The following is a 14,201-nucleotide window of genomic DNA, read 5'->3' as shown; positions in this document are numbered from 1 at the left end:
AGGCATCCGTTTTACTGGCTAGAAATGCAGGAGGGAGGAGTGGCAGGTTCATGGGCTATGCGTGTGATGCATAGTTGTTGTCGGAGGCATGGGGAGTGATGCACACTTTTGCTTTTTGGGGAGTGGTCTCCTTTGATCCAAAAATATTTAAATTATACCAGAACTTTCCTACAACATCTATCCACAGATACCAATGTGATGTGTTTCATCTACAGTAGGGCTGTCTGTATCACTGAAGCACACAAGCTACTCCACCTTGGCAAGGTACACAGTTTATGTTCATGTTATTCATGTTTGTATTACTCAAGTGATAAATGTGAATTCATTGTCTGCCATATGAAGTATACCTCCTGAAACTATAATGTGTGCTTTTCTATGTTTTTTGGAGACATACATAACATTTAAAACAGAGGGGGAGCCATCACTTCTCAGTCTTTGTTGCTGAATGTTTTTTTTAAGAAACTAGTGTTCTTTTGAAATGAAATACGCTATGTGATCAAAAGTATCTGGACACCTGGCTCAAAATGACTTTCAAGCTTGTGGCGCCCTCCATCGGTAATACTGGAATTCAATATGGTGTTAGCCCACCATAGCCTTGATGACAGCTTCCACTCTCACAAACATACGTTCAGTCAGGTGCTGGAAGTTTTCTTGGGGAATGGCAGCCCAGCACTCAGGAGACTTATCGATGTTGGTTGGTGAGGCCTGGCATGAAATCGGCATTCCAAAGTATCCCAAAGGTGGTCTATAGAATTCAGGTCATTGTGCAGGCCAGTCCATTACAGGCATGTCATTGTTGTGTAAGCTCTCCACCACAGGCCGAGCATTATGAACAGATGCTCGAGCATGTTGAAAGATGCAATCGCCATCCCCGAGTAGCTATTCAACAGTGGGAAGCAAGACGGTAGTTAAAACATCAGTGTAGGCCTGTGTTGTGATAGTGTCACGCAAAATGACAAGGAGTGCAAGCCCACTCCATGAAAAACATGGCCACATTGTAACACCACTGCCTCCGAATTTTACTGTTGGCGCTACACACGCTGGCAGATGATGTTTGAAGCTGGTGGAGGCTCTGTAATGGTGTGGGCTGTTTGCAGTTGGAGTGATATGAGACCCCTGATATGTCTAGATATGACTCTGACATATGACACATACGTAAGCTTTCTGTCTGAGCATGTGCATCCATTCATGTCCGTTGTGCATTCCGATGGACTTGGGCAATTCCAGCAGGACAATATGGCACCCTAGACATCCACAGTTGCTACAGAGTGACTCCAGGAACACTCTTCTGAGTTTAAACACTTCCGCTGGCCACCAAACTCCCCAGACATGAACATTGTTGAGTGTATGTGGGATGCCTTGCAACATGGCATTCAGAAAAAATCTCCATCCTCTCATACACTGTCTTATGGACAGCCCTGCAGGATTCATGGTGTCAATTCCCTCCAGCACTACTTCAGGCATTAGTAGAGTCCATGCCACGTTGTGTTGCAGCACTTCTGCGTGCTCACTGGGGCCCTACACGATATTAGGCAGGTGTACCAGTTTCTTTGGCTCTTCAGTGTGTACTATCTTTTCAGTTAGGTCTGTTATTTATTTCTGCATATTAGTCACATTTTAATGAATATTTCATCAGTTCATATAGCCATGGCCACATGAAAATTAATCATTGAATGTAGGTCTGCTCTTTCTTGTAATAAAAAATTCCGCATAGTGATCAACAAATGATATTTTTACTGTTAGCTGACTGGATGCAGATACTTTTCTCAGCAGGCATGTTTTGCAAATTAGTCGTTACTCTGTCTGAAAGGCTTTTTTCTGTAATTGTTTAATTGTATATGTAGCTTCTTTTTAATTGTGTCAATTGTAGTATTTATTTACCTGCTAGTACAGTTTATATTGACATTCTGTTTATATGAAGTTAGTAATGTAGTAGTATAGATATAGATTTTAAGCTGAGGTGCTTACTAGTTAATATATTATGTGCATTTGTTGTGTATTTTGACAGAAGACAATGATAGTGCCTACTCATAAAAAATATGATAACATGTTGCAAGATTGTTGAACATAATTATAACAGCAAAATCAAAGAAGTGATGATGATTGGATTTACTGGTTTCTTCACATTGCAGTCATCAGTGCCCTTTCAGATGCTGTGTATAGTTGGAGTCACAAATGATGGCAGCCAAGTTTAGGCTCATTGTGTGCACTTGCACCATGCATTCTCTGATAGCCAGTGAGTGTTAACTAGTGTTGTGAGCACTCTGCTGTAAATTTCTTACCCAGTGAGAGCACAAAACATAAAACAAGCGATTTAATCAATGAATTTTTATTCCATTTGTTATGAGGTGTCATGCCTGATGGTGGTGGTAAGCGACAAATTCTACACTGACAAGTGAGAGACATAATTTTCAGGACATGCACTTACCTCAAGCACAAAGCACATGTATGTGCATACTGCAGGTGTCCTTACATTGGATTTTTTTCATATATACACACTGAATTATTATATTAGTATGGACAATCTCTGTACTTAAATGTGAATCAATGTAATATCACATCAAATGAATTTTGTAGGCAGTTGTGAGCAGGATGTTGACACAGGCTTCAGGCTGGCAGCTTGTTTATCAACATTAACTCTAATAATGTTGTTAGTTAAAAAGACTGTAACAGGCACCTGCATAGTTGCAGATTGTTGCACATGAACTATCTTCTTTTATTGTGTAACATCAAACAGTAGTTTGAACTTCATTAAGAATGTACACTTCTGTTGAGAACTGTGATGAATAATTTGGACACATAAGAATGTTGTTCCATATCATGTAAGAATCACCTGGGTTGTTATTTTCAATCTGTGTCATGTCTGCACTGCTTAGGATTTAGTAATGTGATGCCGAGAGACGCTTCATGTTGATGATCCACTCTAGGTCATTGTACTTCATGGATTTTGTACAGTCAGGCAGGTGATCTTAGTGCTGTAATCTTGAATGTTTTAACTCATTGTAAAAATGGAAGGTGAATAAAATCAGCATATAAAATTATATTTCCTGAAAGAGTTGTCAGCTGGCTGAAAGGTTTGGGTCATCTATTTACTGCACCAGGTCAATAATAATTACAGGACATATAATTTTGCTATATGTCACCACTCTATTCAAAATTATTTCTTGCATTCTCCCTGGTTGTTTGTAAGATCAAAATTGCAAAACCAATTGCAACCGCTGTATGTTTTCATTTCTGTTTTCTGTCATTCCTTAGTTGCTCCAAAATTCATGGAGGTATGTTCTGTTTATGCAACTAATTGAAGGCAGTTTGTTTATTGTCATACACATTTTGCTTCTTTTATTTGTGAAGCATCTTCAGTGGCAATTTTCAGGGCTGTTAGCCCATGTTTGTGGCCCTGGAGATGTGTTTATTACTCCCAATGCTCCATTTGGCCAATTTCTGGCATTCTTTCACCCAACTTTGTAGATAATTATGTATACACCATTATGAATTTAGCCTTGGGCATAAAGCCTGTCTTAAGATGACTGCATATATTTGTGATTGTAATGTATTAGAATTTTGGCATAACATGTCAAGCACAAACATCCTTATGTACAAGAAAAGGTTTTGATTAAAGAATATTTTTATCTGCATAATAGCAATAAGCTGCTTTTTTTCTGTGAGAAAATGTATAAACATTTTATTTATTTAGTAATTTGAACTGATGATGCTTAGTTTTTAATTTTATAATGGAAAGTACTGACTGAGTGAAAATAATTTAGAAGTAAAGGTAACAATTCACCAAATAGTAGAGGAAATGTATCACCAACAGGCACATGAACAAGACTGAAAACTTGCTAGCTTTCTGACATATCCTCTTTCAAGCTAGATTACACATAGATGCACGCATGGGAGCGTGTGCCTACACACACACACACACACACACACACACACACACTCTCTCTCTCTCTCTCTCTCTCTCTCTCTCTCTCTGTGTGTGTGTGTGTGTGTGTGTGTGTGTGTGTGTACAGCTATCTTATGCCAGCTGAATACACATTGCTGGGGCAGGAGGAAGGGTTAGGTAAGGATGTTTGATGGCTTGGAGGAAGGCAGCAAGTGTACGGGATAGCAATGCAACATACAGCTCTGGCAGTGGTGAGTTAATGCTGCATACAATGAGCATGATGATGATGATAATGATGATGTGGAGTAGTTGATTGCTTCTGCCTCTCCCTCCTGCATTCCCATCCTGCATACCTGCTGCCTCCCTCCTAGCTAACAGTTACCCCTCCCCGACCCTCCTTCTCTGCTCCCCCAACTCCTTTCTACATCTACATTCTGCAGACCATCTTACGGTTTGAGCAGAGGGTACTTCCTGTACCACTACCATTTCCCCCTTTTCCTTTTTCAGGCAGGTATGGTTCGCAGGAAGACTGATTGCTGGTAAGCCTCTGTGTGGGCTTGAATCTCTCTAATTTTATCTCTATTGTCTTTTTGCAAGACATGCATAGGAGGAAACAATATATTGACTGACTCTTATAGGAACATATGCTCTTAGAACTTCCACAGTAGATCATATGTGGTGCAGAATGCCTCTTTTGCATTATCTTTCACTGGGGTTGGCTGAGCTACTCCATGATGCTTTTGTGCTTACTGAGTGAACCTCCAACAAATCATGCTGGTCTTCTTTGGATCATCTCTATTTCCTGTATCAATTCCACATGATATGAATCTCAGGCTAACATTGTTCAAGTATTGCTTGAACAAGTGCTTTCTAAGTTACTTCATTTGCTGATGTAGTATATTTCCTCGTATTTGCCTTACGCGTGATTAAATTTTTGTTGTCATTCCACTTCAAATCGCTCTGTATGCATACTCCTAGATTTATTATGAAAGAAACTGCTCCAAGTGATTGTTCTACAATTGTGTAATCATGTGACAAAAGATCTCTCTGCCTGTGTACTCACCATATGTTAGTTTTGTTTATGTTGAGAGTCAGTTGCCACTCCCTATGTCAAGGCTCGATTCTTTGCAGGTCTTCTTGCATTTCACTACAATTTTCTAGCATTGTAACTTCTGTGTTCACAATATCATCATCCACATAAAGTCATGTGGAGGTTCTGAAGTTATCTACGAGATCATTTCATATATTGTGTAAAGTAATGGTTCTGTAATGCTCTCTTGGAGTACATCTGTATCCCTGAAGACTTCTCTCAGTTCAGAAAGACAACCTGTGTTCTGTTTGCTAGAAACTCTTCAGTCCAATCACAAGTTGACTTATATTCTGTACGCTGCCTTTCAGAAGTCAAGGAATGTGACACGTAACTGGATGTGTGTATCTATTTGTGTCTGGGTCTCGTGGATGAACAGAGCGAGTTTGATTTCACACAGTCATTGTTTTTGAAACACATGTTGGTTCCTACAGAATAGAATTTTGGTCTCCAGAAATGTCATAATACGTGAGCATAAAATGTGATACAAAATTTTACAACAGACCGATGTCAGAGATATAGGCCTATAATTTTCTACATTTATTGATGGTGCTTGTAGAAAATGGTTATGATCTGTGCTCTTTTCCAATCATTAGGAATGCTTCATTCCTCTAGAGACCTACGGTACATTGCTGCTAGAAGAGTGGAAAATTCTCTATGTAGAATCTGATTGATATCCCATCAAGCCCAGTGGCCTTTCCCCCTTTGAGCTATTTCAGTTATTTTTCTCTCTCTTGGTCAATTATTTTGATATCTGTCATTTTGTCATTTGTGTGACAATTTAAAAGTGGAACTACAGTGTGATTTTCCTCTGTTAAACAGTTTTGGAAAAATATGTTAAGCATTTGGCTTTTTATGTGTCATTCTTTACTTCAGTGCCATTATGCTCATTGAGTATCTGGACAGGTGGCTTCGATCCGTTTACAGATTTAACATAAGACCAAAATTTCCTAGGAGTTTCTGTCAAATTGGTAGGTAGTGGTCTACTTTTATATTCTTCACTTATCATCTCTCTTGTGGTAATTTTGCCTGGCACAAGTTTGTGCTTGTTTGTGAGGCTTTGGCTACGTGTAAATTTGCAATGACACCTAAATTTGCAGTGAAACCCTCTTAGCTTTTGTAGCATATTTCTAACACATACTTGTCTAAAGTGTATTGTACAATGCTGTTCAACTTTGTCCATTGATAGTGAACCTTGTTGGTGGTGGAAATGAAATTTTCTGGATGACCTCAGGTAATCTGAAATCTGTCTCTTGTCACTCTTGCCAATCAGAAAGATCTTCTTACTTCTCTTTGTATTCGTATTTACAGCCATATTCAGTGATGATGTTATGGCCTTATGATCATCAGTTCCCTGCTGTAATGAAGTTCAAAAGTTCAGGTCGTTTGTCACCAGCAGGTGTAAGATCTTGTCTTCATTAGTCAGTTCTCGGATTAATCGCTAAAGGTAATTTTTGGATAAGGCATTTTGAAGAAATTCACATGATTTCCTGTTCTTACTACCTGCCATAATCACTTGAGTCTCCCAGTCTATAGCTGGTAAATTAAAATCACCACCTAAAGCTATAATATGACCAGGAAATGTATGCGAACTATTCTCCAAGTGACAGTGACAGTGCCACTACTACTACTGCTGCTGCAGCAGGAAGCCTATAAAAGCTTTTTGTGAACCTGTTTGATCCACCTTTAACACTTACCTTCACCCAAATTGTTTCCCATTGTCAATCTGCACTGATCTCATTAAATGATATCTTATTTTTATTGCTGTAAACACGCTTCCACCTCTGGCGTTCAACTTATCTTTGCGATATACATTCCAGTCGGAGTTCAAAATTTCATTGCTTTCTGTTGCTAACACTAAGTGGGCATTATTATCGCTCATAAGTGAGACTAGTTCCAGAACCATTATATAGATGCTCCTGCAGTTAACTAACGCCTTGTTCACACTTACTTTTTGCGATCTGCAACAACAAATGCTATCTCATCCAATGCCTGCAGGAGCCAAGGATGGCCTCTGAATCCAGATGGTAGGTATCATTTGTGGCAGGCATCATTTGTGCAGGCATGAGTGGCAATGTGTAGTCAGCTGTACCTAGTATGCTCAGTCACTGTCAAAAGAGCCCCCTCCACTTCTCAGATGAGACCCCTTGGCAGACAGTGTGGATACTGGCTGTCTTTCCTGATTTGCACGCTATTTTCGTGAGGGGCTCGATCATTCGCCTTACACTGGAGTTCCCAATAACAAGGAACTCCACACTGTGCGCTTGTCCAGACCTCTCGGAAATATCAGCCACAGTCCCAACAGACGAGGCATATCATGGGCAATACCTCAACCCTATTTCTGAGATGTAAGGGGACAGCTGTGCAGAAGATATCTACTTTCACCTTCCACCCAGAGATTCGTGTCCTTGCCACTGTTCACCAATCACTGTCAAGCAAGTGTCAACTGGCAGATACTTGCAGATCAGAAAGCGCAGTGGCATCAGTGACCCAGCAGCACTATAGAGTCAGAGCTGCCAAAGCATTTGTCTCAGCTCCTCAATGCTGCTGTAGCCCAGACCAGCAGCCTAAATCTTTTTGACCGTGACCAACACAGCTCCCAATTGTTTAAGGAAAGAGGCGCAGCCCCTGTCCATTCTTATTTAATTTTTATCTACATCACCAGTAATGGAACACTAACGTAAGGAGTCGCTGGGTGTAATCTTAAGTTCCATTGCTACACTATCTTTAATCTGTTCTACCGAAGAAAGTTGCCTTACACAAAGTTAATGCACTAAAAATAAGTTACTTAACACTAGTGAACACAGTGAAATACAGGGGTGCAATTCACTTCTTTGCTGAAATATACTTGAAAAACAGAAATCATACTAAATGACTGTGTATTAAACAAACTGCTACAGCTACAGGTGCATCCTCTCGACTCCATGACAGCAGCTATGATCCCAACACAATGTAGAGTGCTGTAATGTGTGCTACTGTTGAAAATTGTCTTAAGCAGATGTTATTTAACCAGAAATTAACTGTGAAAGAATAATTTCTCATATTTGATGTTGCTATTTCTGTTTAATGAGTAATTTTTATTTTGCAATGTTGGATGTACACGTTTCCAATTGATGTGTCATGTGTTGTGATTTTTATCATATTTATGAGGTTGTACAGAGATTCAGGGAGAGCATAAGGGAGCAATTGACAGGAATGGGGGAAATAAATACAGTAGAAGAACAATGGGTAGCTTTGAGGGATGAAGTAGTGAAGGCAGCAGAGGATCAAGTATGTAAAAAGACGAGGGCTAGTAGAAATCCTTGGGTAACAGAAGAAATATTGAATTTAATTGATGAAAGGAGAAAATATAAAAATGCAGTAAGTGAAACAGGCAAAAAGGAATACAAACGTCTCAAAAATGAGATCGACAGGAAGTGCAAAATGGCTAAGCAGGGATGGCTAGAGGACAAATGTAAGGATGTAGAGGCCTATCTCACTAGGGGTAAGATAGATACCGCCTACAGGAAAATTAAAGAGACCTTTGGAGATAAGAGAACGACTTGTATGAATATCAAGAGCTCAGATGGAAACCCAGTTCTAAGCAAAGAAGGGAAAGCAGAAAGGTGGAAGGAGTATATAGAGGGTCTATACAAGGGCGATGTACTTGAAGACAATGTTATGGAAATGGAAGAGGATGTAGATGAAGATGAAATGGGAGATATGATACTGCGTGAAGAATTTGACAGAGCACTGAAAGACCTGAGTCGAAACAAGGCCCCCGGAGTAGACAATATTCCATTGGAACTACTGACGGCCGTGGGAGAGCCAGTCCTGACAAAACTCTACCATCTGGTGAGCAAGATGTATGAAACAGGCAAAATACCCTCAGACTTCAAGAAGAATATAATAATTCCAATCCCAAAGAAAGCAGGTGTTGACAGATGTGAAAATTACCGAACTATCAGTTTAATAAGTCACAGCTGCAAAATACTAACACGAATTCTTTACAGACGAATGGAAAAACTAGTAGAAGCCAACCTCGGGGAAGATCAGTTTGGATTCCGTAGAAACACTGGAACACGTGAGGCAATACTGACCTTACGACTTATCTTAGAAGAAAGATTAAGGAAAGGCAAACCTACGTTTCTAGCATTTGTAGACTTAGAGAAAGCTTTTGACAATGTTGACTGGAATACTCTCTTTCAAATTCTAAAGGTGGCAGGGGTAAAATACAGGGAGCGAAAGGCTATTTACAATTTGTACAGAAACCAGATGGCAGTTATAAGAGTCGAGGGACATGAAAGGGAAGCAGTGGTTGGGAAGGGAGTAAGACAGGGTTGTAGCCTCTCCCCGATGTTGTTCAATCTGTATATTGAGCAAGCAGTAAAAGAAACAAAAGAAAAATTCGGAGTAGGTATTAAAATTCATGGAGAAGAAATAAAAACTTTGAGGTTCGCCGATGACATTGTAATTCTGTCAGAGACAGCAAAGGACTTGGAAAAGCAGTTGAATGGAATGGACAGTGTCTTGAAAGGAGGATATAAGATGAACATCAACAAAATGCAAAACAAGGATAATGGAATGTAGTCTAATTAAGTCGGGTGATGCTGAGGGAATTAGATTAGGAAATGAGGCACTTAAAGTAGTAAAGGAGTTTTGCTATTTGGGGAGCAAAATAACTGATGATGGTCGAAGTAGAGAGGATATAAAATGTAGGCTGGCAATGGCAAGGAAAGCGTTTCTGAAGAAGAGAAATTTGTTAACATCCAGTATTGATTTAAGTGTCAGGAAGTTATTTCTGAAAGTATTTGTATGGAGTGTAGCCATGTATGGAAGTGAAACATGGACGATAAATAGTTTGGACAAGAAGAGAATAGAAGCTTTCGAAATGTGGTGCTACAGAAGAATGCTGAAGATTAGATGGGTAGATCACATAACTAATGAGGAAGTATTGAATAGGATTGGGGAGAAGAGAAGTTTGTGGCACAACTTGACCAGAAGAAGGGATCGGTTGGTAGGACATGTTCTGAGGCATCAAGGGATCACCAATTTAGTATTGGAGGGCAGCGTGGAGGGTAAAAATCGTAGAGGGAGACCAAGAGATGAATACACTAAACAGATTCAGAAGGATGTAGGTTGCAGTAGGTACTGGGAGATGAAAAAGCTTGCACAGGGTAGAGTAGCTTGGAGAGCTGCATCAAACCAGTCTCAGGACTGAAGACCACAACAACAACAACATGAGGAAGTGTATTGCTGAACATTCTGACTGTTTTGTGCCCTTACAAGTATTGGGAAACTGTTATTTAATGTTCATTAAATATTTTTGCTTTGCTTTCTATCTGGTGAGAGTCAGATTCCATTAATTCTGTCAGTTCATTGTGATAAACAACTGCTAATGGATAAATATATATTCCACTTTAAAGGTTGAATGTGAAATTTTTATGACCATGCCTATGTGGTTAATTCATTTGCTGCTGGAAGCACAAGTGATCTGTTCCTATTCTGTCTCACTTCTGTAGCCTTCTGGACATCAAAATCCTGAAAAAAAAGTTGACATACTTAAGTTACTTGTGTGTAGTGTGTGTAATATCATTCTATATGCTGTCTTCATGCTTAAGTTCTTGAGTGTGAATCTGTAATATTTTGATACTTTATGACAAAAGATAATTTTGCTGAACAGAGACCATAGTTTAAAGAGAAGCTTGACATTCCTATTTATTAGTTTTAGAGATTCTGTGAGACTATGTGATCGAACATACTGTAGTAGAATTGTTTATTCCAGAATTTAAAAAAATGCGTATAAAAGAAATTGGGAACTACATGGGTCAGAAGTCTCTAAGCTTTAGTGGGGAACACCTGTACTGAATAAAATGGTTGCGATACAAAAAAGCCGTTGAAAGTATGGAACTTAGCTGTAACTTTTTTCAGTTCTACAGGAAGCCTGTTGAAAATGGTGCAAATAAGATACAGCACTCCTCTGTGTACAGTGGTTAATGAAGTGTTTTACAGGTGTGTTTTTATTCTGTTGAATGCTCATTAAATGGATACTGCAGTTTCTTTTGAAATAGTCAGTATCAGTGACCACAAGTTCTGTGACTCAGATATCTTCTAAGACTCTTGAATAGCGACCTGCACAAGTTCAGAAACTTATAAGCTTCTTGATTTGTGTTGGTGATAGTAAAGATAGTTCGCACATCCAATTTTTGAACAAGATAAGTAGTGTTGACACTTCCAAGAAACATTTTCCTCTGTCTTCAACTGTAAGAATTTAAAAAGTTTGACTTGCCTTATTAATACACTACCCTATAGTAATAAAATTTGCTTTCAAGAGAGGACTGTGCCAGAATCTACGTTAGGCTGCAGTCTGTGTAATCTACAGGATAATGCTTCTTATTGTTGTTTGCACTATAGAACAACATTCTGCTTCCTGTTTCTCGGATACAGAAGAAATTATTACTGAACTTTGCCCTAACTCCATAGAGTTACAACTTATTCAAATGCATGGTTCACACAAATGATCATTCTCTCTCTAAAACCAAAGAAGATACCTGTACACACTGTGTGTTGATAGCACTATTTGTGTGCTGGGCACACTTCTGTTCATATATGTTTATTCAGATTCTAATTGTTTCTATAGTCATCTGTTTCTGCTGTGTTTCGAAACATGAGTTATTTGTTTCTTACAAATGCTGTAAGAGGGATAATGAATTTCCATGATGTAAAATTTATTGTTTTCTTAGACAGCCATACCACATTTCTTGTTTATTTCTTCAAAGCCCAAGATCAAACTTTGCTGGGTGTTCCTGAAAGTTTCTTGTATAACAAGTTTATTTCTGACCTATCTCTGCACAACTTCAGCTTCTCTGATTTTGCTTTCACACAACTACTGTGATCATTCTGCATGATTTGTTATAAATAGATACTACCTGATTATGCATATGGCAATTTCTTGGCAATGACAGGCATGTTTTTAACACAACTGAAGGTATGTGACCTAGGCATGGACAAGCTTGTGGCTCAGGAAGCTCAAAGACTTAAATTTATTTGTTTATGTGGCATTACTGTCTCAAACATAACATTTTATGTGATGGAAAATCCAGGTTGGAATGTAACAATATTATAAAAAGGATAGTTGCTACTCACCATATAGTGGAGATGCTGAGTTGCAGATAGTCTTTTTGTTGTGCCTGTCTGTGACTCGGCATCTCCACTATATGGTGAGTAGCAACTACACTTTTCATAATAACATTTTATATGATTTTATTATATCTTTTTGGTTTCAACACTCGTTTGGTGAAGCAACCTGTTTTTGTAATTGCTTTAGATGGCCAGTATACTTTGATAAAATACTATTTTTTGTTTTGTTAGAAACTTTTACTGTATGGGCATATGTATTGGTCACAAAGTCAGATATACGTCTTCATTTATGGAGAAAAATCAGGGCTGGAATGTGCAAATATGAGTCGATCACTGCTCACCAAATAATAGAAGATGCATTGAACAAGGGTCTGGAATGCAGGAAGTTGTAATATTGCATAACTTTCCACACAAGCCCTTCTTATAGGGTTAACAAATATCTTAAAAAATATTTTGTGATTAAAAAAACAATCTACAAATTTATGCTCTAAACATGTATACTGTGTCTTGTGGATAGGGATGGAATGGTAATCTTTGAGATATCAGTCTACTGAATCAACACAGTTGCCAACTGATAAGAGACACTGCATATATTATATTAATAACTGTAGTGGTTTTGTTTACTATTTAACACAGTTTTTAAGTTATTGACTGCCATTATTCTCCATTTTGTGCAGGTAGCTATGGCATATCAACAGTTTCTGACCGATGTGGTGCAGCTTCTCGGAGCAACCAGCACTGATGCACGAAGCTTTTCTAGCAACATGTACCACTTTGAGAAGCGGATAGCTGAGCTCCTGAATGTATCTGAAGTGCCTGCAAATCCAAATGAGGCATACAACCGTCTCACCATTGACAAGTTGCGGCAAACAGCACCTTCGGTAAATGAAGAAAAGTTTTATCAAGAAGGAATGTGCGGTACTCACCTCTTCATGAATTGTTTATCCTCAGTTGTACTTCCTAGTTCTATATTGTTCTCAAAAAAGCGTTTTGTTTCTTCTAAAACTGACAAGTGTTAGTGGACATTCCCAGGAGCTCAATGAAGTAAAATATAAGGAAAATGTTGAACAAAGGCAATTTCATTCACAATGAATATGTATAAAGATAGAAGTCGGTAGTTGGGATTTCATCTTCCAGATAAACACTTCACAAGACAGTGTTGGTATTTCTTATTGAGACCAGTTGCAATTTTCCCAATAGCTGAAAGTGAGCAGCAGGAAAAAGTATTGCATTAATATTGGTAAGACTGATACATTGTAACATAAGGGTGCAGGAGACTGCAGATATTTATTCTAAGATTATGGAACCAAACTTCTATTCTGTGCTGTAGAAACATAAATAAATTGCAAGTGGTTTGATTAAGGCCCTAATGGAAGTAATTTTCTGTTCCCTTCTTCAAAATATTGTTATGAAGAAGAGTTGGATGGAAGGAAGGTAACAGATGAAATCTGATACCAGCACATAGCCTACTCTTCCCAGTTTACATAAAGGGGACCTCTGAGTTAATGTCCGTTTGACAGACAGATCACCAACAGTGAATGTCTATGCCTTTGTTTGGTGACATTGCTGTGAGGCTCAAAAGATAGCCTTGGGCTTGAATAAATAATTTGACAGGTAGAAATTCCATGCAGTATCTGACCTCCCATTGTCAGCCAAGCCCCAGCAATGAACTTGACTTCCACTATCAGGTTTCAAACTGGCTGCTAGCTGTACTAGCATATTTTAGCAACTTTGTATATAGAAGAGGGAATATTGGAAAAAAGTATAATTATCATAATGTATGTGCTTTATAACCAGTTTAATATTACATAAGCTGTACAGTTTATAATTAAAACAATTTTATGTAAGTACTTACTGAGTGGTTAGCAGCTGACAGAGTGGATGGCAGCTGATGATAGATCACAGCAAAACATCATGGTCTTCTTTTTCCTATTCTTCTTCTGCTCCTTTCACCATTTTGTGTTTCTGCTATGGGCCAACACTACTACAGGGCTATTACAAATGATTGAAGCGATTTCATAAATTCACTGTAGCTACATTCATTGACATATGGTCACGACACACTACAGATACGTAGAAAAACTCATAAAGTTTTGTTCGGCTGAAGCT

General features: G+C 38.6%; 1 protein-coding gene across 1 annotated transcript in view; it reads left to right on the top strand.

Annotated features, from left to right (window-relative positions):
* Positions 1-14,201, top strand: part of LOC124606266 (endothelin-converting enzyme homolog) — a 630,503-nt gene that overhangs the window by 499,450 nt on the left and 116,852 nt on the right. The window contains exon 6 of the mRNA XM_047138244.1: positions 12,770-12,973. Coding sequence (XP_046994200.1) covers positions 12,770-12,973 — 204 coding nt within the window. The remainder of the gene's footprint in view (positions 1-12,769; positions 12,974-14,201) is intronic.

This window comes from Schistocerca americana, chromosome 3 (assembly GCF_021461395.2).
Source record: "Schistocerca americana isolate TAMUIC-IGC-003095 chromosome 3, iqSchAmer2.1, whole genome shotgun sequence".
NCBI lineage: Eukaryota > Metazoa > Arthropoda > Insecta > Orthoptera > Acrididae > Schistocerca > Schistocerca americana.
Note: the sequence above shows the minus strand (reverse complement) of the source record. Positions and strands in the feature narration are given on the sequence as shown.